This window comes from Vulpes lagopus, chromosome 6 (assembly GCF_018345385.1).
Source record: "Vulpes lagopus strain Blue_001 chromosome 6, ASM1834538v1, whole genome shotgun sequence".
Lineage (NCBI taxonomy): Eukaryota > Metazoa > Chordata > Mammalia > Carnivora > Canidae > Vulpes > Vulpes lagopus.
Window position 1 is genome coordinate 97,512,998 of NC_054829.1, and position 27,905 is coordinate 97,540,902.

General features: G+C 37.3%; 1 protein-coding gene across 1 annotated transcript in view; it reads left to right on the top strand.

Annotated features, from left to right (window-relative positions):
* Positions 1-27,273, top strand: part of LOC121493255 (microsomal triglyceride transfer protein) — a 44,890-nt gene extending 17,617 nt beyond the window's left edge. The window contains exons 8-18 of the mRNA XM_041759021.1: positions 1,357-1,514; positions 5,308-5,476; positions 6,302-6,409; positions 11,253-11,462; positions 13,018-13,229; positions 15,495-15,592; positions 15,710-15,831; positions 17,223-17,450; positions 22,135-22,259; positions 24,274-24,444; positions 25,948-27,273. Coding sequence (XP_041614955.1) covers positions 1,357-1,514; positions 5,308-5,476; positions 6,302-6,409; positions 11,253-11,462; positions 13,018-13,229; positions 15,495-15,592; positions 15,710-15,831; positions 17,223-17,450; positions 22,135-22,259; positions 24,274-24,444; positions 25,948-26,119 — 1,773 coding nt within the window. The 3' untranslated portion in view covers positions 26,120-27,273. The remainder of the gene's footprint in view (positions 1-1,356; positions 1,515-5,307; positions 5,477-6,301; positions 6,410-11,252; positions 11,463-13,017; positions 13,230-15,494; positions 15,593-15,709; positions 15,832-17,222; positions 17,451-22,134; positions 22,260-24,273; positions 24,445-25,947) is intronic.
* Positions 27,274-27,905: the final 632 nt, after the last annotated feature.

Genomic DNA, 27,905 nt, shown 5'->3' on the forward strand with positions numbered 1-27,905 from the left:
ATATATAGTTTGCTTAAAGTATAAGACATTAGTTCCTTGCTAATTTCTCAAATTTATCAAAATTGAACTAAGGGAAAAAACAAAAAGGAAGAAGAATTATCATTCTTAAATCTTATTTTTTTTATTTGTTTTTCTTCCATATATCAGTTTATATTTCAGTGTAATTTTTCTAATGTGTGCTATGAAGGTGGAAATTATTTAAGAAAGTGGCTGATGAAACCAGTCATCTTTTATAATGCTGTGAGCTACTTATTTCTCTCCCCATGGTTATTAGATATTATAAACCATTTTAGATTTTTGATAATTACTTCTTCCTTATTGTAGGAAGGATGATGTCTTTGAGGAATTGCTTTTCCAATTTCAGTACATTGTCATCATTGCAACCCTTTAAAGAAAAGAAAATCTGAATTCACACTGGTGTGCTCTCTGTCCTCAGAAATGACCCAGTAGATATTTATTTAAGGATAGCTGGAGTTTTGCTTTGGAATATCCTCTTAAGTTTAGATAACCAAGATAGATTTAAAAAAGAGAAAATATATGTCTATTGCTTATTAGAAGGAGTAATTTAAATATTGGTAGCATGCTGATTATTCCAGAATAAGAGAGCTGGAGGTCACTAATGGGATTAAACACATTATTTACAACTAGGGGAAAAGTGGTAAACTATGAAAAATCAGTTACTTAGCTTATTTCAAAGCCAGAATGTCACCAATTAGAATTATTTACTTACTATTGTTAAAACCACAAGAGAATAACAATAGTATGAGAATTACCTTTATCTAGATACTACTCAACATATAAGTAATGAACAGTTCAGACCTCAGCATAATTAAACATTGAACTTTATAAAAACAATAAAATAAAGAGATAGACTTGGGAGTTCAGTTATTACAGAGACTGATTTTCAGTGAGGTCCTAGTACACAAGAAAACTGGCACAATAATTTAGCAGTTTTAATTTTTTCCCCCTCCAACATATCCTGCTGTTAAGGAAAATTCTGCATAGTTGCAAGATGGTAGTCAAAGCCTGGCCTTAGATATAATTCCCTTGGTGTAACTATGTAATGACCTTATTGGCCCAGGAGCCTGAGTTCTTTGGAGCTAAGTACTAATAGACAAAAGTGGTCCTCCCGCAGAGGACTTGCACACAGGGTCAGCAGGCCTCTATATTTGTCTCTGAGAGTCACAGAAATGTGAGAGGGGCAAGTGACAATCAGGTATATTGAGGTAAGATACAAAAAAGCTTCTGCTTTCAGTTACAAGGAAACATTTATTTCTGGGGATAACATCCCTTTTCAATGTGGATGCCCAGAGGCACACAAATGGCATGTGAGCCTGCAGCAGTGTTTCTTTGCAGCTCGCGGAGCACTGGCAGTCCATCAGAAAACACCTGCAGCCTGACAACCTCTCCAAGGCTGAGGCTGCCAGAAACTTCCTGGCCTTCATTCAGCACCTCAGGACTGCAAAAAGAGAAGAGATCCTCCAAATCCTAAAGGCTGAAAACAAGGAAGTATTGTAAGTTCCCAAATCTTGTGTGGGGTTGTCTGTAGACAAGCATTTCCAGGTTATTGGTTTCTTTTTAAGCAAGAAAGATCCTTTTTAATCAACTGGCCAACTTCCAAATTAATTACTGCGTTGTTTTGCATTTTCATCAAACAGCTATGCCACAATACAGTAACTTAACCATTACTTGCCCAGAAATGTGCCAACAAAAGGTTTTAGCAGTGACTCAGAATGAACATTTTTTGAGTGTTTATGAGTTTAAATCAGGTCCACATTGGCAAGTAGATAAGGAAGGGGTAGGACTTCATCCTGATATGGATGCATGTCCTGCCCCCTGTGTTTGGACCTATTAATTTACATTTGAAAATATTCCAAAGTTGATTATAAAAACAAAAAAAAGGGGTATGACTTTTTTATTTTAAATTTAATTACCAATATATAGTACATCTTTTGTTTCAGATATAATATTCAATAATTTATCAGTTGCATATAATACCCAATGTTCCTCATATCATGTGCCCTCCTTAATCCCCATTACCCAATTAATCCAACTATGATTTTATTAAAGATCCAGTGGCCATACCCATCGAAGCCGTTTTTTTTATTCAGAGAATTGAGAACTAAGGTATATAGTCAAAGAGAATCTAGAAAAAAAGAAATCTGAACATTATTTGAATGTTTGGTGGAAGTGTGATTCATTGACATACAGAGTAAAGATAGTTGACTTAATTCTCAAATTTACTTTGTAAATACAAGTGTTTTTTTGTCTATAATAAAGATTTGTAAATATAAACTCACCTGTATGATACTAATTACCCCAATGATACAGAAGATGGTTCAATTAATTTAACAGCCAAAACTAGCCATTACCATAGTAAATAATGGAAATTGGCCAACTTATACACACACACACAGTAGCAGTAGCAGTAGTCACTGAGTTCAAAGGACTCAATTCTACAAAGAAAAGAATTTAGCTTTTTTTCAAAAAGTCTGTTTATTCTTTATTCTATTTGTTATTTACTTGCTTTGAGGACATTTTAAAAAATTGATAGGAATTCCATATGACTAACCAGAGTTGGTTGGCCTCTTCAAAAATAAATATTTGAACTAGAAGTTGAAAGATACACAAGTCAGAAATTCTCAGACTCCTGTTTTAATCATAAAACTTTGAAATATATTTGTAGAGAGATTTGTCTTTATAGAAAAGGCAAGGGTACTGACAAGAAAAGTTTAAAAATTGGCCATTAGTTTAGAATGGAGATTGCATTAAACTTTAACCTTATTTGTGTCCTAAAAGCCTTAAGATAGTAATTATTTGGATTATTTCATGATGTATTTCCTAAATCAGATTACAGGTTTCTCCTGCTACCCAAAAGTAGAACCTCCCTATGAAACCTTTTATAACCTAAAATAGTTTAAAGCAAAGAATTGTCATTAATTTACGTGGAGAATTTTTGAGTATTTTCAAACCAAAAAAAATAATAATAATAACCTGTCAGGGTTTTCTGATACCTTGGGACACATCTTGCAAATGCATACACAGAATACATTGAGATAAAGCCCAGATGCTCATAGACACAGTTCTAAGCTATGGTGGCCTGATGCTGAGATCCTGAGTATAGTTCCTTGGGAAGAGGCTTGGTGGAGCCACTCTTCCTGCTCACGGTGCATGGCTGCCTCTATAACAGGCTTGCTGCAAAGCACATTGAATACTATTTTACTTTTAACTACCCCCCCTTTTTTTGTAAAAGTGAAAATCTTCTTCAGATCTCTTTTAGTTAGCAAAAACAGGTACTAATGTAGGTCTTTTGTAAAAGCAAAGTAGCCTAACATAAACTTCGGAAAAGCGGGGGATACTTGCATTTATGTAATATTGTACCATATAATATGCAACCCACATGTAGTATAATGTAATAGAAAGGATACTGGGATGAACTAAAATTAGAAGACTTGGTTTTTTTTTTTTTAAGATTTATTTATTTGAGACAGAGAGAGAGAGAGAGAGAGAGAGCAGGGGGAGGGGCAGAGGGAGAGAATCTCAAGCACATTCCCTACTGGGCAGGGAGCCCTAAACAGGGCTCATTCCCAGGACTCTGAGATCATGAACTGAGCTGAAATCAAGAGTTAATACCTAACCAACTGAGCCACCCAGGCGCCCCTGGAAGGCCTGGTTTTTAATTTTGACCTCCAACAGCGTCCATCCTTTGGGCAAATTATTTACATTTAGCCTCTGCAAGCCTCACTTTCAACATCTGTAAAATACAGAGAATAATTCCTTCTAATTATTATAGCATAGTAAAAGGCAGGATGGTGGAATGTAATATTTCCCAAAGTGTCCATTGTGTGTATCCTGTAATTTGAAGAATTTTAACAGTATGCCAAGAGGAAAGAAATCTGTGAGCAACTGAGTTGGAAAAATGCTGGGTGAAACCAAATCAAATAGTTTTCTTGGCTGCAGAAATTTTCATCTTTAGTCGTAAATTATTATGTATAAGTTTCCTTAAACATTTGCTAGGCTTAAATAACCTCGAAGAGCCCTTTCCTTACAACATTTCATAGATCTAGAATCACACGGAAAAAAACACTTTGGGAAACACCAATATATTTAAAAGATCATGGATACCAGAGTCAGAAAAACCTGAGTTCCAACCCCAGCTATACACTTAACAGCTATGGGGCCTTGAACATCTCTGAGTCTGCTTCCTCATAAATAAGGGGAAATATTAGTATTAAACTGACAGAGATGTTTCATGGATTAAATGAAGTAATTGTATTAATAACAATATATATTAATTGAGTGTTTACCACGTGTCCAGCACTATTCTAAGTGCTCTACATAGGTTATGTAATCTATTCCTCCCAACAATACTAAGGTAACCACTATTTTTAGTCCTGTCTTATAGACAAAGAAATGAAGGTAAAAGAGAAGTTGCACACCTAAAATTTCTGGTGCAGTACTTGCATAATAGGTACCTAGTAAGTATTCTCTCTCAGTTTCTTCATTCACTAGGTTTTTGCTAGGAACAAAATGATATAGTGCAAGCATATCCCTTTTTTTAAGTATAAAGCACTAACCACATGTATAGTGTGTTTATACAATGCGGAATAAACTTACATACATAATATATTCATTAGTACGACAACTAGTTTCAGAAATTTTACCATCCTAGACCCAACTAGATTCCTAATGACTGGTATATATAATTAGAAATGAACTTGCCTATAGGAGCGCTACTCTGTCCACACATAGTCATTATGGTTGAACATTGAACTATATACCATGGTACTTTTTATTTTTAGAAAAAAAATGAACAAAATCTTCTCTCTTGGATATAAATTAAAGTTAAAAGGATTTCCCATCTTTTCTTTAAGTAATACCGCCTGAGTTAAATTAGGCATTTGAGAAATGTGTACATTTGCAAAGCTAATTAGAGAAAGAGAATCAACATTTGAGACCATAAATCTGATGTATTACTCATACAGAAAAGAATTTGAACCTAATTTATAATTTTATGTGTATAATTTTGGCATATAAATTTCCAAGTTATGTTTGGCTTAGGCTATTACAGGAAAATTAGTTTGTATATTCTAAGTATATGTTGAGTTACAGAGAGAAACATTAAAGGAGAGGTTTAAAATAAAGTAGGGAGGTCTTTTTGAGGAAGTTATTAATTTTTCTTTTGTTTATATAAAAAAATTTCACTTCTTTAGGAAACTCAAATCAATGGAGAGTCTGTGAATAGTAGAGATTTAAATAATTCCTAAGTGGACTAAACATTGATATCCATGACTCCCTTTTTCTTAGACCTCAACTGGTAGATGCCGTCACCTCTGCTCAGACTTCAGACTCATTAGATGCCATTTTGGACTTTTTGGATTTCAAAAGTGACAGTAGCATTGTCCTCCAGGAAAGGTTTCTCTATGCCTGTGGATTTGCCTCCCATCCTGATGAAGAACTCCTGAGAGCCCTCATTGTAAGTCAAATGAACACTGGGAAAAATAAAGGCTCTCAGCTGCTAAAAAGTTCATTAAGAGTCTAAGCAGTAATTAGATTATTATCTATTCATTAATCTTAACTGTAGTAAACTATTTCACAGTGTCTTCTTTGCAATTCCTTTAAAATAACATAAACTGTATTGTAAGAAAATTAAAAAGATTATATTCACTTATCATACAATATAACATAGAACAAAATTTCAGAGGAAGTGAATCTTGATTATTCTCAACAATTGATTTTTTGAGGATTTGTTTTGATTTCAAAAGTCTTTATTGGCATTGAATATACAATGCATTGAAGAGATACAATCTTCCAATATAAAAAATTTATATTGGAAATAAAAGCTAGACTTCTCTTGGGTTCAAGATTTAAAAAACAAAATGTGCACTTATCCCCTTATGAACTAATGGAATAACTCATAATAATATTTTTGGAAAATGAAACCATTTGAGGACCTGATAAAAGCAATGAAGCTTCTCTTTACCCATATGCAAAATTTTACGGATTTTTTATTTTTTTTTGGTTCACTGACACAGTGAGCCCAATCCATAAACCTCTCAGAAGTTCATAGACCTATGTTAAGGAGATCTGGAAAGGAGAGATTCTAATAACTCTTTAATTCAAAGTTAGAAAGTGAATTTTTAAGTGTCCCCAAATCAAAATTTTGAATTTGCTATCTAGGAACATAAAAACATTTTTCTTAGACATTGGTTATTTTGTTTCTTAAAAAACATTTCTTAAAATGTCCATTGGAAATGTTTAAATGTTTTGATAATCTCTTTTATCTCTGTTTGGCTAATAGAGTAAGTTCAAAGGTTCCTTTGGGAGCAATGACATCAGAGAAACTGTTATGATCATCATTGGGGCCCTCGTCAGGAAGCTGTGTCAGAATGAAGGTTGCAAACTCAAAGTAAGTGCAAATCCAATCTCATGTATTATATAGTTCCAGATCATTTTATGTCATACACACTGAGCTGCCTATCATTGGCACTCCTAATCTCCCTTACCCTACTCCACTTTCCCTATTTCCTAGCAATTATTGTCATCTAACATACTTTATAATTCAGTTATTCATTTTTCCTTTTATTTCATTTTTTTAAGAAAAATATTAGACTCTAGGACTATCTCCTAGAGAAGAAGATTTTTTAAGGTTTATTTATTTATTTTAGAGAGAAAGAGAGCATGAGCAGGGGGTGCAAAGGGAGGAGAGAGAATCTCAAGCAGACTCTTCACCGAGCTCAGTTTCCTATGCAAGGCTAGATCTCCCAACCCTGAGATCATGAACTGAGCAGACCAAGAGTCAGGTGTTTAACCAATTGAGGCGCCCTGAGAACAACTTTATAAGAAGTGTGGTTTGCAGTTTTGAGTTTTGATGGAGGGAATTTCTCATTACACAGAACTTTACATTTTGTTTTTAATTTTATTTGCTCGAAGCTTCTCCATTTGCTTGAGTGGACTATCAATTTTAACATTTTTCTCATAAAAAACCAAAAACTCACTTTGTAAGCTTAACTAGATATAGGAAACCCAAATGGATTAATATCCAACAAAGCCTATCTTTCTATAATGCAAATAAGTTAAAGATACTGAATATATAAAAAGTCTTTTTTTTTTCTGGCCCACATTTATTACACAGCCAGCTTCTAGTCAGCATTTTTCTTCTCTCTCAAAAAGGACACCACTATATTATTTTTCCTGCTGAGTGCTTGCCCTTAAAAATAACAGGGAGAACATTCTTGAAATAGTGCTGAAAGAGGCAACCCATAACTAGAATGTAAACTAAGTATGAAAAAGAACACTAAAAAAAGAAATGGCAATGAAAATGTTTGAATATCATCCTAGTGAGTTCTGGCAGAGATCAAATTTGTACTATTTCTATGACATCAAAGTCATATGACTTCTCATATTTTTCAATTTCCATAATTATTTGAGTAGCCAATTTATTTCAGTAATCATATGTCAAATATTTTGGCTAAAGACAAAACTCATATATGAAAATATCCATTCAGCAATATTTAATGAGCATCTACTTTGTGCTAGGTATATTAATCCTTTAATATAAAGATGCATAAAATGCATAAGATAAAGATGCATTAAAAAACCATCCTCAAAAAACTCCCAGTCCATGTATCAAATACAAACAAAAATCATATTGAAATAAAGCAAAGTGCTCTGAGAATACAGGACATATAGCAAACTATTCTGTTTGGAGGTACTGGGGAAGGTTTCACCAAAATAGGGATATTTGAGCTTGGCCTAGAAGAATTTTTTAGGTAAAGAGATGATAGTATGGAATGAAGGACATTGTAGGAGAAATACAACAATGCATGAAAAGGTCCAAAGTCAAAATAGGTCTGGTATGCTGAGAGCAGTGAGAAATTCTGTGGAGCTGGAGCACAATATTCATATTTGTGAGTCAGATAGGTGAGAGTATAGCTGCAAGAAAGAAGGGAAGAGAGAAAAGAGAAAAGAAGTTGGATCTTTATTAATGAGAAGCTCACAAGTCTGGCCTTCATTCCGTAGAAGGAGAGGAAAACAGTTAGTTTTTAGGCAGATGAATGAGATGCTCAGATATTTTTTTATTTGTAAAGAAACAGAGTGTATGGACTGGCTGTTGACCAAATTAGAGCCAGTGAGAACTGATTGGAAACATTTGCAACAAATGGGCAATAATTAGTAAAGGTCTGAATTAACAGAGAAGCAGTAGGGTTGAGAGAATGAGACAGATTCAAGAGTCATTAAGGAGGTAGAGTTAATACTACACAGTGACTGATGGGCTAGGGAGGGGGGCGGAGTATGAAAGAGGCTAAGTTGGGTGACTAATATGCTTCCAGGGTAGGATACTAGGTGTGGTGATGTTATCCACTTAAACAGTTTATAGAACTTAGTTTGGGGGTGGGAGGAAGGTGGAACTATGGATTTGGCCATGTTTAAGTTTGAAATCCTCTGGGCTGCCAAGTTGAGATGTCCAAAAGACAGATGGCCATAGCACCCTGCAGCCCAGAAGAGGAGTTAGGGCCAGGAACAGAGTGGCTGCAACCTTGGGAGAGAATAGAATGTAGCATGAGAAGGATACCAAACAAAGGATTAAAGGTAAAGTTTTGCTGAAATTGGAATAGCCAAGTTCTCATCAAATCTTAAAAGTTATCTTATAGGTAGCTTAAAACTATCCACTACCACTGTCATTCAAGTTGTTAATGTTTTGGGGCAACTTTTTAAAAAATGTATCTTTGAAGATAATTAGCCACGTGATGACTGTTGTAAATGTTGACGTTTGCTTTTCAACTTTCTGTGATGAAATATCTATCTGTCTATCATCTATCTATCTATCTATCTATCTTGCCTCTCAGGAAAAATTTAGGGTATCTACAGGACATACACTACTTTTACTGCCCCGAAGTTATCTGCTATCCTGTCGATTGCTGAAATTTTTCAGCATTTACTAATGTGAAAACTCTCACCTGCCCTGTGACAGCCAGACAAGTTTACTCACTGAATACAAAGCCTCCTATTTCTTTTTCTTATTAGTTTTTTGCCTACATTTTGACCTCCTTCCACCTTAATTTCATTTTTCCTCAAATTTGTATTTGAAAAAATTCAAACCTTCAGAAAAGTGGTAAAAATAGCATAATTCCTTGAAACTCTATGTATCCTTCACCTAGGTTTGCCAATTTTTAACATCTTGCATATTTCTAGTATCTCATTCTGTTTTATCTCATTTTATTTGTATTTTGACTGAACCAGGTGAGAGTGGGTTGGAGACATCTGGCATTTTATCCCTTAATCCCTTTTACTTCACATTACTTGAGTTCTATTACATCTAGGCCCTTATGGTGGACAAAATATATATATCTATATTTATTATGTGGCGAGCTCATACTGCTATCTTTAATTCCAACCCAATGCGACAAGCTTCTTTCCTTCCATTCCATATGTTTGTCTTCCTTCTACAGCGAGAACCTTGGTGTTCAAGAACATCAATATATTGATTCATCTGCTCATTCCTATAACACACATGAAATAGTTTGGGAATTGCTATACCAGTATTGCTACAAAAGTCAGACTAAATAAAGTTTAAGACCATCACAGTTCTTTTTGTTCTTAGAATAATCCACCAAATGGGTACAGCCAGAGCTCTATATTCAGAAGTCTCTTGCATCAAGTCTTTGTTATTCTCTTCTGTTTAATGATGTTAGCAGTTTGATATACACTTATGTTTGTTTCTGTTTGAATTCAATTTTGGCAATCTTCCATCCTTGTTGATTTAATTTTATTTCTTGAATATGTGAAATAATAACATGGTTCAAAAGTCAAAACTACCTTTTAAAAGCATTCTCAAAGGGATCCTATTTCCTTTCCTAGCCCTTCTACCCATTCTCACCTGCCTCCTCCACATACTTGATGTCCTTAGTTTTTGGTTTCTCCTTCCTGTGTTTCTTCTTGCGACAGTAAGCAGATGTACACACATATTTTTGTTTCTTTTTTCTTTCATAAAATACAGCATTCTATATACACTATATATATACTGGTACTATATACCAGTGTATTCAAGCATCTCTTGCATATGGTCACGAGGTGATTTCTGCCATTTTACAATTACAAATAATGCTGAGATGAATAATCTTAGGCATATTTTTTCTTATTGTTGGAGATGGAACCTCAGGGCTAGGGTTGCTGGAACAAAATGCAGATATGTCAGCTTTTGCCAAATTATCTTCTTTAGGAATTGTACCATTTTATGTTTTCACCAATAACGCATGAGAATGCCTATTTCCCCATCGCCTCAGTGGGAAAGTATATTATCAAATTTCTGAATCTTTTAATCAGTCTGATAGTTGTAAAATGGCATTTCTCTGGTTACCGATGAAATTTAGTATCTTTCCTTCTATTGGAGACCTTTTATATCTTCCCCCACTCCTATCTTTCTCTCTCCCTCTACTATGTATGTGTGTGTGTGTGTGTGTGTGTGTGTGTGTACCTGCTGCCTAATTTCAGAATTTGCAAATCCTATAAATGAATCAGATCTTAGGAATCTTTGAAGATGAAACTGAAGCCCCTAAAAAGATGTAGTAGCAAAGACCAGAATCCAGGTGTCCCTATTTTATAATTTGCTTTTCCATTAAACTGTTAACTTATGCTCAAATCTTTTTTTATTCTAGGCCAGAAAAGGGGGCCTTTTTGATTAAAGAGCATATTTGAAAAGTACCTATCAAAATATCTGTCACATAGAAGGCATTTAAGAAATATTTCCTGAACTGTATGGCAGCATTAATCAAATTTGGATTTAAGCGGAAACAAGCACTTGATTCCAAATTTAAACATTTAGAACAAGACCGTATGGTCAAGGTCTAAGTACTTTCATCAAATTGTTACTTAAGAAAAAGTGTGTGGTGTCACAAAGGTGCCATCTAATTTTTGCTTTAGAAATTCAATGAGTGGGCAGTTCAATGAGTAATCAATTACAAGAGAATTTTAAAAATAATTTTATACATTCAGAATGTGTTCAAAAGAAAATGTATCTTATTAATTGCACTCATTGTTCCTTAAGAATATGTTTATATATGGATTTTTGAAAAAACACCTTTATCAAGTATACTTGTTCATTTTCATTGTGTATCTCAGTCAGTCAACCACTGCAAAACTTTCTAAGAATTTAGGTTGTTTTCTTGGCCCCAACAGTGAAGCCAGTATTGTCCAAGCCTTATTTAATGTATTATTATATGTATGTCTGAGGTAGTGTGTGATTCTTTTAGGCAGTGATAGAAGCCAAGAAGTTAATCCTGGGAGGACTTGAAAGAACAGAGAAAAAAGAGGACACCATGATGTACCTGCTGGCACTGAAGAATGCTCTGCTTCCGGAAGGCATCCCACTCCTTCTGAAATATGCAGAGGCAGAAGGGCCTGTCAGCCACCTCGCTACCACCACTCTCCAGAGATACGATGTGCATTTCATAACTGATGAGGTAAGTGCCCCAAGAGTATTTGCAACATTCACAAAAGGAAAAGAAGCATGTCTAAACTTGAGTTAAATGCAAAGTTCTCTGAAGTCACCCTATTTTTTTCCCCAAATGAACCATCTCTCTTTCCTGTTTAGAAATAACTCTTAAATTGAATTTAAGGCTATTCTGAAGCAGCCTTACATTTGAATAGATAATGTCCTATATCCCGAAGCAAAATATTGAAGCACATCCTCTTATTTTAAGAAACAAATTCTTTCCAGAAATACCTTTACTTCTGTAAGCTTTAAGATGCTCTTAAATTTTTTAACACTGAAACATCCTGGCTTAAGTATGTGTGTTGTTTCCTATAGCTACATTTTCAGGAAGCCATCTAAGTTAAACTTCTGTTAGAGCAGAAAAGTTTATAAATCTCAAGATAAGCTGCCTGCTGAGAATATTTCCAGTTTGCATCTGAGCACCTTCCCACTACTTTTGTGTTAAAGTTGGTGGGCTGCAAAGCATCATGGCGAGGGTCAGGGCTTTTGAGACAGACAGACAGACCTACATATAAATTCTGTCTATTTTTTTCCCAGTTGTTTGTGCTCAGGTGAGTTATTTAACTTCTATATACTCGAGAACAAGGCCAACATTTGGGGGAGATAGAAAAGAGAAGAGGGAAGTGGAATTGAAAGGACTGCTTATAAATGCCTAGGTCAGAACCCCCCATACCACATATTGTTAGGCAAGGCTAGTAGCCAACAAAATTCCAGTCCTTCCAGTCCCCAGAAATTATTTTGGCAGATTTTCTTTGGTGTCAATATTTTGTTAAAAGCATTCCCCAATGTAGCCTGTGGACTTTGGGTGACAATGGTGTGTCAGTATAGGTTTATCAAATGTAACAAATGTACCACTGTGCTGCAGGATGTTGCTAGAGGGGGAGGTTGCATGTGTGTTGGGCAGGGGGGAGTCTGGAAGCAAGGGACATATAGGAACTCTCTGTACTTTCAGCTCAGTTTTGCTGTGAGCCTAAAAGTGCCCTAAAAATCAGATTTATAAAAACAAAACAAAACAAAACAAAACAAAATCAGATTTATTAATAAAAAAAAGGGTAAAGGAAGACCATGAAGGACTTCATGGAAGGAAATATCACTTAATATAGCCTACTCTCCCCAGAGCCCCATTGACATGTGGCAGTATTCTCTTTAAAAATCATTATTAGTTAGGTAACATGATGATATGCTGCAATAACAAGTGAGCTTAAAAAAATCTCAGCTTATTAGAAATTTGTTTCCCATTCATGCCATGCCTCATGTAGGTAATGGGAAATGTGGCTCTAAGTTTACTACCGTTGTAGTAAAAAGAGAGGGAGAAGCAGCTCTTAAGCGTCTTGGTCCCACAAGAAGTTACCCACAGCAATTCTGTTCATGGCCCATTGGCCAGAATTTTGGCCCCAAACTAATTGTAAAGAACCTTGGAAAATATAAGAACACACACATATTTTTTTAGAGCACAAACTAGTCCTCCCAATACCAATTTAAAACATCTAGATGTGCACTATGTTTGGACATCTTTTGAACAGGTAAAGAAGACTTTGAACAGGATATACCACCAGAATCGTAAAGTTCATGAAAAGACTGTACGCACGACTGCAGCCACTATCATTTTAAATAACAATCCGTCCTACATGGAAGTCAAAAACATTCTGCTCTCTATTGGGGAGCTTCCCAAAGAAATGAATAAATACATGCTCGCTGTTGTTCAGGACATCCTACGTTTTGAAACTCCTGCAAGGTATGATAGAGTGCACCTGCCTTTCTGTTTATTTAAGCAAGCTTTTTTATTTTATTTGCTCAAGCTTGTTTGTATATTGGTGTAGCACACATGTAGCTAATAATAATGATGTGGTCATTATGCTAGGTTATATTACATAAAACCAGAGTTTGCCAAATCTCCCATGAGAACTATTTAGCAGGCCAGATACTTCACTTTGGCACTATGATTTGAAACCCAGGGTATGATTTTTACTTTACGTCTCCTATTTAGTCTGATAAATATATATTGCCAATATATATTTTGTTTGTAGTGTTCTAAAACCCAGCTACATTTTTAATAGGATGATTTTTATCAATAGCACAGCAAAGTGATGTAAATTCTCACCAAATGGTCTTCACTGTTAGCTTTTCAAATGTTAGTGATCTGACATTGAAGCCTTGTCTATCACAGATCAAATGAATCTACCATTTAAGTTAAAAACCTCAGGCATGGCTCACATTTTGGGCCTATGCAAGGTATGAAGAGCGGGATCAGCAGACTTCATCGCTCTCAGAACTCTTACTGGATTCATCTTCCTTCCAGTCCCCAGGTTTCTTCTTCTGAATTCACTGATGTCTCCCTTCAAAGTGAGGTTTCCCCAGAGCTCTCTGTACTTCCTTACCTAAATGAGAGGGCTGGAAAAGAAATTTCTACCCACCCACCCCTTCCGAGTTATCAGTCAAGTTACTGATCCTTGCACAGCAGGATCCCCAGGAAAGGTCCAATTTGAGTGTTTCTGGTTGAAAAGGAAAACAGACATGGGGGAGGTTGGAAAATAGATGAAGAGAAAGGGGAAAAAAATTAAAGGCAGTGGAAGAAGAGGGTGTGGGAAGACTGAGACAGGTAGAAAAGAGCAGGACAGATGAAGAAGGAACAGATGAGTGAGGGAGGAAGAAGCAAAGTCTGCCAGTAGACATGTATTCCAAGTAGAATGAATTTGACTTCTATCTTTTTGTTTGCTTTTATGACACTCTGTGGAGGAGACCCTGGACCAGTCTGCTGCCTTTGTCTTGTGAACCGAATGATGTAGGGGACAGTAAAAGAGGAGGCAGTGGGGTAGAGAGCAACGAGGGAAAGGCAAGCAAGCCGTCACAAACACTGCAAGTCAGAGTCTCAGGGCCAGAATGGTTAGAGTTGGAAAGGACATTACAGGCCACTTTGCTTGGTATCTCTCTCTTCAGTGTCGGGGGGTCTAGTCTTCTGGCAAGTGGAGTCTAATTTTTGCTTCCACCTGTCCAGGGGTGTGGGGTTCACCTCTTCTGAGGGAATTTGTATCATTATTCAGAGACTATCACTTAGTTCTTCTTTGTGTAACTGAAAACTTCCTTCTGGCCCTATTTGCCCCAATCTCTGGAACAGACTGAGCAGGTCTAATCATTCATCCATATGCAGGCCCTTTGAATATTTGAAGATAGCGATCATGACCTCCTTATCCTTTTTTCTTCAGGCTAATATAACTTAGTCATATTGCGTTGGGGGGTACCAATAGGGTAACCATTCCCTCCCCTCAATAATTTTCTACCTCAGATTTAGATCCAGATTTCTTTAGTTGATTATTTGGATATGTTTTGTGGTATTATCATAATGTTATTGTTACTGATATGATTAGTGTTAAATAGTCAAGATTGGAAAGATTACAACACTCCTTAGATGGCAGGCAAGACAGAGGCATGGGGTAAGGTTGAGGACTTACTTTAGAGGAGATAATCTTTCATATATGTGTTTTACTGAGATAATCTTTCATATATGTGTTTTACTGAGATATCTCTTTAATTAATTAAGTAGAAAAAATTCCTGGAAATGAACTATAACATATCACCAGCCAATGATAACATTAGAAGGCATAGGAAAATGTTTAAAGAAACATTGGGCAACCCCTCCCCCCCAGTTTGGTACAGTTTTCCTTGAAAGTATATACTATTTAACAATAGAACCATGATGATTCATAGAACATGTGTTTTCCACTCCTGAGGTGTGTCATCAGTTGGTTTAAGCCATTCATAGCTGGGTGTCCTCGCCTTGCTGTCATTTTGATACCAACCCGAATTTCAAATATCTGAGGAATGAAAGGGAAAGCCCTAATCCTAATGCTGGTACTCCAGCTGGCACCTCCCCGGTCTTGGAGCGGCATGAGGAAAATTTGGCCCCCTCTTTTTTCCAGTGAGGATTTGTTTTTTTTCCAAATCTGATATGGGAAGCAGCCATTACAATGAATGTGCAGCTTCTTCCTTTTCTGTGTTACAGCAAAATGGTCCGTCGAGTTCTGAAGGATATGCTTGCTCATAATTATGACCGTTTCTCCAAGAGTGGATCCTCTTCTGCCTATACTGGCTACATAACACGTATGTCACCCAGAAAGGGGTTCTCCCTGGACTCTGCCCTTCCCCAAGTTGGTATTGCTAGAACTGTTACTAAATCACATGGGGGGTTTGTTTTATTTTGTTTTGCTTTGTCATTAGGTGCTCCCCATTTGGCATCTACTTACAGCCTTGACATTCTTTACTCTGGTTCTGGCATTCTAAGGAGAAGTAACCTGAACATCTTTCAGTACATTGGGAAGTCTCATCTTCACAGTAGCCAGGTAACTCATTTTCCATTAGTTTTGCTTAATGAAGTATATAAAAAATTAGTCCAAAGAGAATAAAATACATACTGATGGTAACACTATAGAATGTGTAAGCTAATGGTAGCTTCTATTTTAAGTTGCTCATGATTCCATCATCTGCAGGGTGCTATATATGGTTTATAACCCCAGAGAGTTTCAAGTATGTACCTGAAACCTAAGTGATTTGATTTAGTGGACTTGCCAAATATCTATTTGTCATTTCAAAGGCAAACCTATTCACAAAATTGAAATTGTGCTAATATATTTTACTTATGCTTTAAAAATATTTTATTTTTATTCATAGATATATTCCTTCAGGCTCCACTTACCTAACCCTGGAATATATTTTCCTTCTCTAGATGTTTCTAGGAAAAGGGGGTTGATTCCTCATAATAAAAACTTTGACTCTCTAAAGAGTCCATCTACATTTTTAAGTACCAATAGGAGAGAAAAGAATAAAGTGGAGGCATTTGACAACTGGCTGAATTACATCTCTTTATTTTTATCCAAAATTTCGTTATAGTCTATAATGACTTCCTAATTACAAAACATACTTTATTTTTAGTTTTTATGCATTTCAGATTATAACCTTCTCATTAAGCTCATTTAGCTTTAAAAATGATCCAATACTACACAAACTTGAATTCTTATCAATATCATATTACTATTCCCTATGATGAGACTCCAGTCAGAATACTATGTCCTTCTGCCTGAGGAATCACCATCTGTTTGCTGATATGCACTCCGAAATGTCAAACACCCAGTGGTTACAGGGCTGGGTATGGAGGACAGAGAATATATAGGATTCCTATTTATGGGAGAGATCTTGATGTGAGCCCCCATCATCTCTTCTTTCAGCTTGAGAGAAAAGTTTGACAGGAAAGGTGTTGAGTCACGGCTTAGCATGTTCCACGCCTTCTTGTAGCAGCCGCCTTATGGCCACTATCCCAATATTTCTCCATCTCCTTTTAGGGGCTCTGAAGGACAGCTGATTCATTATGTGTGACAGTCCTAGAGGGATTAAGGGTCTCGAGAGTGACATCATACAATGGAAAGCTCTTGGCCATGGTAGTCAGACAGAAGGGGCTTGAGTTCTGCCTTGGCCATTTGAGTTTTTTGGTTTTTGGTTTTGCCTCACTACAAAATAGATAAAAGGTTTTAAGGATTAAATGAAGAAAATAAATTCACCTTCTGTTCAGGCATAGAGTTGGTTTCCTATTTTTGTTTTGTTTTTGTTTGCCTAGCTGCTGCAGATATCTGACTTTTTGACCCTGAGGAAAGTTCTAGCAATAGTTCAGAAGCCTCACCATCACTGACAGAACAGGCAGGGAGCTTCTGTCATGACTGTCATCTCCATTTTTTCACAGGTGGTCATTGAAGCACAAGGTCTGGAGGGCTTGATTGCAGCTACTCCTGATGAGGGGGAGGAGAACCTTGACTCCTATGCTGGCATGTCAGCCATCCTCTTTGATGTTCAGCTCAGACCTGTCACTTTTTTCAATGGATACAGTGATTTGATGTCCAAAATGCTGTCAGCATCTGGTGACCCTGTTAGTGTGGTGAAGGGACTCATTCTGCTGACAGATCATTCTCAGGTAATCTATTCATTCTGCAGGTATTTATTGAATCCCTAACGTGTTCCAGGCACATTTGAAATGTGCCCAATGCTTGGAGGATACAGGACAAGGTTCCACCCATCTACAGGTCACATTCTAAGCACTCGCCCAGTTGGTATTGCTGGCCTTTCTCCTTCTCTCCTTTGTTATAGGCAAGCAGAGTTTTCTTTCATCTTTGTTAGCTGGTGAAGTCACCTCCTCACATTGAGGCAAAAGAGAAAATTGTCAATATAATATGAGTAATAAGATTATATGTATTTCAATAAAACTGAGAGAAGAGAGAGAAGAGAAAGAAGAGAAGAGAAGAGAAGAGAAAAGAAGAGAGAGAGAAGAGAAGAGAAGAAGAGAAGAGAAGAGAAGAGAAGAGAAGAGAAGAGAAGAGAAGAGAAGAGGAGAAGAGAAAGAAGAGAAGAGAAGAGACTAATGCTAACACAAACAAGAAATTACGGAGAAAATAACCTAAGCCCTTTTGTTGTTCATCAAAACTGTGTCATATGGATATCTCTAGGTGCAAGGAAAACTGGTAAACGTAGTTTTTCAATGGGTGCCGTGTCACCCTGAATAAGCCTGTGTTTCAGTTAGTATGAATGAAGACAAGGACAACCAGTTGTACGTGTCATATCCTTTAATCCTCAAAGTCACATATGAAAAAATAGTAAATTATATAAGAATTTTGCATTGCATATATCCATTGCAGTATTAACTTTAAGGAGATGATTTTTTTTTTTTGAGAGAGAGAGAGAGAGTCCACGGGTGCATGTGGTGTGGGGTTGGCGCAGAGGGAGAGGAAGAAAGAAGCCTAAGCAGGCTCCATGCCCAGAGGCTGATGTGGGCTCAATCCCACAACCCTGAGATCATGACCTGAGCTGAAATCAAGAGTTGGGCTCTTAATAGACTGAGCCCACTCTGGCACCCCTAAGGGGAGATGAATTCTTAATGAAAAACATCTCTGAAGAAGCCATAGAGTGCTGAGGAAGTGATCTACATTTTAAGACATGGGAATAATGATGGTTCAACTCCACCTGTGTGTGCTCAGCTACCTATGAGCAATCTCTGATGGTCAGAATTGGGCTGTAAATCTTCATGAAAACACAGTAATCTAGATCAGGCTCTTCAGACTTTTTATGTAAAGGGCAGAAAGCAAATATTTTAGGTTTTGTGGGACATATGGTCTCTATTGCAACTACTCAACTCTGCCACTATAGAGTGAAAACAGCTCTCAGCAGTATATTAGCAAATGAAAGTGGCCGTTCTCCAACATTTTATTCTTAGGGCTCTCTCCTACTCTGTCCAGCAAGCAGGTCAGATTAGCCTGAAGGCTCATAGTTTGCCAACCCCTGATCTATATTATCTTGTAAAGTTCTTTTCATTAAGAGAGGGCATCTAAGATGTACTCTAAGGCAAAGATCACCCCATGGCTATTAAAACTTAACCCGATGTTTGTGTGTTTCCTATTGGAACATTTGGCAGATCAGGGGTTACTATACAAATAAGCTGCTTGAGGCTCCCTGGTTCTGCAGAGCAACCCAGTAATGCCATCCCAGCTTCAGAGGCACATACCACTCTAGGTCAAGTGCTGACATTGAAGGAAATTTTGGCAGTGGATAGCCTGTCACAGCCACCAAGGCAGATGGAATTACTCGGTGCCTACTCTCGCTCTCTCTTTTCGGCTAATTGGATTACTCTTCAGAGAAGGATGTCTGATAAAGTCAGCTTAAAAGGGAGATCCTCTTTAGCCAGCAAAGAACATATTCTCCTGAATGGAAGCAATGGGATAATTTGTCAAAATATCCGTGTTTGAACTATAAGAGACACCTTTGGGATCAAAGGTACAAGATCAAGAGGTCACACTAGCTACAAATGTAAAGCTTTAGTATCTTGTTCCTGTAGGTCATAGGTAATAGTTTAAATAAATATGCATCTGGGTCAAGCAAGGACATAAGCCTATGATCTTTTTTATGATATTTCTCAGAACATGCTTTCTTGCACACCAGGAGACAAAAGACAGTTATGATTTGTGATAGTCATGTGTGGTAATAGAAAAGTATCCTCCCTAGAGACAGCTGGGTATTCATTCTGTCTCCATGTGTGGCTACCAGGCCTGATTTCCTTTTCAATCTTCAGATATAATGCTTACCATGGAAGATTTAGTATGGGAATTGAAAGAGATACCAAATGTCGAGCTTTGGAGACACAGTAGGTAATCAAACTCTTAGTTCCACTTATTTTATACCCTTAAAAATTAGAACCACTGCACTATGTGGCTTAGTCCCTTTCTTGTTTTTTTTTTTTTAAGATTTTATTTATTTGTTCATGAGGGACACAGAGAGAGAGGGTGAAGCAGGCTCCTAGAGGGGAGCCCAATGTGGGACTTGTTCCTGGAACCCAAGGATCACGCGCTCTGTGCTGAAGGCAGATGGTCAACTGCTGAGCCACCCAAGCATCCCTTGCTTAGTCCCTTTCACAAGGAAGAGTGGTCTGTCCTCTTACAAGGGTCAGTGCTCTGTCCTTCTATGAGAGCTCAAGAAAATTCCTCTGTGATTATACATAAGAGTTCTTCCATGGTCCCTTTGCATGACAGAAATGGAATCTTCCCAGAAAACCAAGGCACTCCTTAAAACCCAGACTGCAATGAAAATGCTCTCTCCCCACAAAAGGCACATTATCTAAAAGCTGTGAAATAACTCTTTTTCATGGCACCTGGTGTGTTTTGACTTCTACCTATCGTATGGCCAGTGGGAAAGCCAAAGTTTACATCAAAGACCCTTTTTTGGTTGGGTAGACTAATGGGATTATAGTTTTCAAATTGAGAAGAGAGGAGAAATTCCAAAGAAAGGAATACTTCTTTTTTTTTTTTTTTTTTTTTAGAGAGGGAGGGAGAGAGAGAGAGACAAGTGCACACATACACATGTGAGTGAGAATGTGTGAGGTTGAGCGGGTAGAGGGGGAGAGGGAGAGAGAGAATCTTAAGCAGGCTCCACACTCAGTGCAGAGCTCAAGCTCATGACACTGAGATCATGAGCTAAAATCAAGAGTTGGATGCTTGACTGACTGGGCCACCCAGGTGCCCCAGAAGGAAATACCTCTGCGATAAGGTACACAGTAGGATTCATTTAGGAAAAATCACAATTATGGTACAAATATAGAATGCTGAAATCTTGGTTCTGTAATTCATAGGCATAGGTTAAAATTTGAGCATAGTTATTCTGGCTTTCTGAGGATAATTTGTGTTCCTTCATATTAGTTACATTGCACAAGACACCCTTGTGTCCTACTACAATCACATTTAGTTCTAGACTAAATGCAGCTGTAAGTATTCTTAGGGCTCTCTCCTACTGTGTCCTGAGCTCTGTTACAAGAATCTCATGCTTTCATTCAAGTGCCTTTTAGACTGAAAGTTGCTTTATGCCACAGTGAGACTTTTTTGGTATACTTGGTGATAAACCAAGGCCTTTGACTGAGATTTCTTGCCACATATTTTGGAAAGTGGAGAGAATTCAGGGAGATCAATATGATCCTTTCTAGAAAGCAAAATCATGGCATTTATAGTTGGTGAAAGCATGGCTTGTTTGGTCTGAGTAGGGCAGTTATATAAGGGAGTTAGTCATGCTGCCACTTATCATGAACCTAAGATCTTTGAAGGGATATCAAAATTAAGGATAGAAAGCCTTTTTTTTTCCCCCAGAGCCATTATCATTTCCAACACCGTCCCCAGGTAATCTGATTGCAATCCAACTGAAGAACTTTTCAGCCAACATCACCCCAGCTAATGCACTCAGAAAATGCAAGACTTAAAGGCTAACTGCTGACAGACAACACAAAACAATGGGTTTTGGATAATTGCAAAATGGCTCAAGATAGACTATGTTTGTAAATGAGTCCCTCTGGAAAATACTGTTGATTTCACGTTGGACTTGTTTGTTTATTTGGATGTCATTCCAAATGTCAAACAGCAAGGTGTAAAGGCTGAGTTAAATTGTTGTACCTTCCCTTCCTAGCTTTATCTAGGCAATCCCTAGAACTTGTATAGTACACCGGCAGTTTTTATTCTGCCTTTCATTTGCCAGCAGGATGCAGTTGCCTATATTTGACACAGCACATAACCAGAGAAGTGCTGAAGGACACGAGAGATCATCCAGCCCAATTCCTCCCCCCCATCCCAGAGCCACAGCTGGATTTCTGGTGAAGATGCCTTCAGTTTCCCCAGTCAGGTGGTTCTCAAATTTAGGTACATCAGAATCACATGAGGGCTTGTTAAAACACAGATTGCTGGGCCCCATTCTCTGAGTTTGTAATGCAGTAGGTAGGAGACTTGAATTTCTAACAAGTTCCTAGTATGTTGATGTTGTTCCAAAGGGGACTATACTCTGAAAACCTTTGCCTCTCTCAAAGAGAGGCAATGATTGGAAAAAAAAATCTCACCCATCTCAACTGGCACTTCGCTTTTCTAGTATTTTAATTGACTAAATACTTGAGCAAATCAGCAGTTTACTTCCAGTAATCAAGGTTAGAACAATGTGTTTCCAAGCCTAGAGGAAGACTCCAACATTAGCACAACTCAAATGGTATTATCTATAGCAGGAGATTGAATGTGCCTTTGGAAAGGAGTTGGCTAAATTTATTTGTTTTTATTATTACTACTGTTATGTATTTTTGCTTCTAGGAGCTTCAGTTGCAATCTGGACTAAAGGCCAATATGGATGTCCAGGGTGGTCTAGCTATTGACATTTCAGGTGCAATGGAGTTTAGCCTGTGGTATCGTGAGTCTAAAACCCGGGTGAAAAATCGGTAAGCATGTGTATAATATTCGATGCAATGAACTGCAGAGATGCTTCTGGAATTGTTTAGCTCTCTGACTTTTCAAAACCTATGTCTTCTATTTGTAATCATTAAATCACAGGGTAGGAAGAAACCATGGGAAGTCATTCTTTCCATAGCTTCTCTTGAGAGGGCCAGTTATCTGATCAACTCAGCCAAGAATTATCACGCTTTTAAAGACATCCACAGCCAGCATGCCCTGTGGATGAGAAATTCATCCTTTCTTGGTATTCCACTTCAGTAGTTGACAATACTGTCAGAAAATATGACTCCAAAGTAAACTTTTTAGTTTATCACTCTTGTTGAGATTTTAAATCTTTCCTCCTTTGCTGTCTTCAGTGGAGAAAAATAAAAAAGTGGTCACTTTTGTGAAGAATCGTAGTCTTAAACATTAGGAGTCCTTAAGTTTTTTCATTAGCGTTCATTTTTCTAAACAAAATTTTCTCCTTTAGTTTTTGTAACGTTCATGTCCAATCAAATGGAGTGTTTTATTTTGAGCATAAGACAATGTTTCTAAACCAGTGTGATAATCAAAAGAATTATTCTTCTGTTTGTCATGGAATTGAAGAAAAGGAAATGGAAGTGCAATGAATTTTTACCTTTTGATATTTAAAACTATGGTGGGACAGAAGTGAGATTGGAGTGATAAAATTAAAGTTTTGATTTCTATTAACCTGTGGCAAAGGAATTGAGAAATCAGAATTTAAACACATCATTTTAATGTGAAAGGTGACTCACAGTGTTACTAAAAGGAACCAAAGAATGAGAAATAGGATAGGCCATCAGAGAGATCAGGAGTATAATTTAGGATTTCCCGGTGAACTGGTCTTCTTTTTCCTTTTCTGAAGTATTTTCTAGATAGACATTTCCCCAAATTAAATGGAAATGAATTCTTTTCAGAAAGAAATCATCTAGAGCCGCATCAAAAATTATCTGGATTTTTAAAAAGGACACAGTATCCCTAAGAATCTACTGGTATCCACATTGTAGCCAATCTATCTTCAATTTTTCATTTGTTCATTTAAAAAATATCTCTTAAGCCTTTGTTGAGTGTAAGATATTAGAAGGTATGTAAGGGATTCAAGGATTTACATGATATCACCTCTGACCTACTTTTATACTGACAACAACAGCAGGGACTTTAATTTGCACAGCAAACTTTGATAGTATCCTTCTATCAGAAAAGCCTGGGCATAGAACTCAGACTTAATTGGGGGAGTAATTTCCCACAGTTTCATTTAAAGTCTACAATTAAATTAGAGTGATCCTAGAGGTAAGCCTTCTACTGGGATTGTTTATGCTCCTCATAATCATCCAAGCCATGTTCCCTAGTCAACCCAATCTGCCTAATTTCTCTAGGCGACTGTTGGAGAACCCACCATATTTGTCCCTTCTGGGCATGCATGGTACGTGCCCCACTGTAGGAATAGCTTTTGGTGGGCACAGTATTTTTTCAAATATCTTGGCAACCATAGACTTATGTCTCTGGAGACCTTTTGGAGAAAGTAATGAAATGGAATTGAAATAGCAATGCAGAAGCCCACGGAGAGATATTTACCAAGAAAATTGTTATGAACGTCAGCTAGCTGTCTTTGTGAGTTTAGACATTGTTTTAAGCTAGCTCATGTATTTCCGGCTCCCTGAAAGGATTGGGTTCTAGACACATTTTGCCCTCAGCTCTTGGTATGCCCCTATCAAACAGTAGTACCTGATAGACTCTACATTCCCTCATCTAGATTGAAGGCTATGGGAGGGCTCGGGACAAGGGCAGACCTTCACTATCTCATCCCTGGGACTAACCAACCCCTGGTGACCAACAGAACTCCATGTGCATTTAGGTCATATAGTAGTCTATTACACATTTCTTTCCATTCATGAATTCAGACCCTGTGAAATTATAGCTATTGTTCCAGATTAGTTAAGTGTGATATTAACAGGGTTTTTTGTTTTTGTTTTTGTTTTTTTTTTTTGCCTAAATCTTTAGGGTGGCTCTGGCAATAATTGGCAGCATGACTGTGGACTCCTCTTTTGTGAAAGCTGGCCTGGAAATCAGTGCAGAAACAGAAACGGGTCTGGAGTTTATTTCCACCGTACAGTTTTCGCAGTACCCCTTCTTGGTTTGCATGCAGATGGACAAGGATGGAGTTCCATTCAGGTAAGAAGCAGTCCTCATGACCTGTTCCTGGGTAGTCCCCAGTTCTCCAGGAGCTTACACTCAGTTTTGAGCATTTAGTTTCAGAAATTTAAAAAGAAATGGTAAGAAGAGAGTGAAACGTAAATTTCCTTTAAATAAGAGAATAATTGATAAGGCTAAAAAAAGTCAGTTTTTAGGATACCAAGAAAATATGAGGACTAGTTCATTTGATTCTGGGGATAATATTATATTCTAGTCCAGAAAGAATTTATCAAAGTAACAAAGGGATTTGATTTTCTGTTAGAGTTGCCATGTAGTTTCAGCAAAAATAGTGGGTGTGTGCTTGCTATCAGTTAACTTCACAACTGTCTCCTGTACAGAACATTCAAAACAAAACACCCGACAATCATTTACCATGGTTTAAGAGCTCCAATTAATTCACAATTTTTAGGTAATCCTACAACAGCAACTTGTTCAAGTTTTGGCTCAAGCTTGAGAGTTTGGGATTTTGAATTAAAAAAAAATGCTTTCAGTAGAATTCTTAGTGTCTCAAATGCCAAATATGTGTTCAAGTAAGCAACCTAGCACCTCTTCTACCTTACATCTTCTCATTTACCCTGTGTCCTTTGAATCTTATAATGGTGATTTATAATAATACTACCACATGGAAGTAGAATGCTAACTAGCACTGATTCTTCTATTAGTTGTAGGGGGTCTCCCTGACACACATTATTAACCATGAAGGTGATTTATATATTCAAAATGGCAAGCATATCTTACATCATCTCCTTTGATAAGTAGACCAAAGTTGAGCACTTTCTTTATTGTACTGACATTTCATGATCCATATAAGAAATGTATACATGATGATAGAAGTACAAATATGAGTATGTTATATTTTTAAAGAATAAAAGTGGATTATAATCAGAATATTAAGCCATTCTCAATTTATATTAACTTAGTTTAGAATTAAACCTCGATTAATGAATTTTAAAAAAATCAACTTTCCAATAGTCAAAATGCAGTGACCACCAAGCCAGGCTCGCCAGGCTCACCAGGCTAACTGGAATGGTTCCACATTCCATTTGGCCCAGAGCTCTAGGAATGTTTGCCTGTCAGCATTCTCAGCCTAAACCCAGTTGGACCTACTACTTACTCAAGAGGGGAGTGCTCCTAAGGTGGGGCTCCTGGAATGAGGGGTGGGAGACATAGCAAAGCCTGGAAAGCTTAACAGCATCTCCAAAAAGCTGAGAGGAATTTGGTCCTTCATTCTAGAAAAATGTATGGCAGGACTCCTATATTCCAGGCATTTGAAGTATATCTGTTGGTGTAGAAAGAAATGGGAAGAAAACAATCAGCCCATTCATGGGAATGGAAACTGGTAGTATTTGGCACTCTCATCCTTTCTCAAATTGCTTTGAAACAGAAGCTTCAAGTGTACTACATTCAGTAGCTTGGCTCTAAGGGGTGTGGGGTAACTTTAATTATGTGTGTAATTTTGTTATTGTTGCTGTTGTTATGTAGGCAATTTGAGACCAAGTATGAAAGGCTGTCCACAGGCAGAGGTTACATCTCTCGGAGAAGAAAAGAAAGTCTCATAGCAGGATCTGAATTCCCGCTGCACCAAGAGAACTCTGAGATGTGCAACGTGGTGTTTGCCCCTGAACCAGAGAGTGCTTCTAGTGGTTGGTTTTGAAACTTATTGGTGGGGTTTCACTTGAATCTGTCTTCCCAGAAGGGATATGATGTGACATGCCTATGTACTTGCTCTCTGAGAGCACGGTGTTTACATATTTACCCGTATTTAAGATTTTTGTAAAAAGCTCTGAAAAAACCTCAAATGATTAAATTTGGGCCTATTCAGTATACTACCTTTAGTGTCATTTTGAGCCAACATATGTGACACTTCCAGAAACATTCCTGGTGTTCTGGTACCTCTATCAAATCCCATTTGGTACAGTGAGAAGAGTATTGTTCTTAGAAGAAACAATTGTTTATAAAATACAATACAAAATACGTGTACACTCAGGAGAACCCAATTTTGTTTCAACGATTTTCAATCAGTATGTTTGAAGACTTTCTGCATGGCTTGTTTCTACCAAATATATTGCCCAATCAGGGAAAAAAAAAACCCAGACTGTTTTATTTTGAGAGGATGTAGAGGGAGGGAATAAGATTTTTTAAAGACTTTTGTCACAGCTTCAAGAGGGAATATTTATCTCTTTTTTCATTTGTTTTACTAAACATTGAGGTAGAAGGCATGAAGAATTAAAACAGCATCATCTTTCTGCTGACCATGTGGTCAGATTGCTAGAAGGAAGCCATTTTGCCCTCTGCCTTCTGCTCTGCAAGAATATTGTACTTAGCATGTAAGAGTTAGAAATATGAATTTCAGAAACTCCATTTGATTTTACTTGTGCTGTGTCTCTTTGAGACTATAATGTGGAACACTGTCCTTTATAAGGGACATCTTCATATATTCATTATTTTTTCTTTCATTCAAGTGTTTTGTGGTGGGGGATCTAGTCTGCTTGACTACAGTCTGTACAAAAACCAGAATGGCCAAGAGAATTTCATACTGATGGATTTGGACTTCTAAAATAAGAAATCAAGAAAAGATGGTCTTTATTTGTACAAAGTAAAAGAGCTATGTTAAACATTTTTAAATATCCATTAATAAACCAGATGTATGTGTTGACAGTGATAAACTCAAAACAGATTATAGGTACTCATTTGTCCATTAAACACACACACGCACATGTGCACGGGTGCACAATGGAAGTTCAGCTAGCCCACCACTGGTTGTAAATTTTAAATAATGTGTGATGGAATAAATATATGGACATCCTATTGAGTTGCCTTTGTCTTCTATTACTTCAAACACCATATTTCTCTGTTTCTGCCACTTTTGGAGCCCAGATACATATACAACTAATCCTCTATCACTCTATAGAACAAGCCAGATTCTCTAATAAGATGTCAGAGCCCTTGGAAATATGAGCCACAGAATACCAACAGTGAGAACCTCTTCAGGATCTGTAAACTTGAAAATGAGTTCTAATTCCAGTTTTCATAAGGCTTTGGACTGGCGCCTTTATTGTCATGATACCAGGAAGAGAGACAGGAATCAAAAACTAGAAAGGGGTGGTGTGTCATGGGTGGTGGCATTGACCTTGGAAGAAGCACTCTGTAAAGTTACTCATGCTACAGCGAAAGTAAGTTGGTGTAGGGCCTAAGCCAAATATGTCATGGGCCAAGGAAGCTCAGCCATGTGATGCTTAACAAATCACAACTGCTTCTGGAAAGTACAAAATAATTTACTCAGGAGTGATGACTGTGGTGTCCTGGACATGAGTGTTATGCTACTTCCCAACTGCGTGTCTGCCTGGCCAAGTCAAACACTGCCACCCATTTGGAGAATAGATCGTACTTAGCAACTCTCACTTCCTCCAAAGAAACAAGAAACCTGAAACTTAGGACAA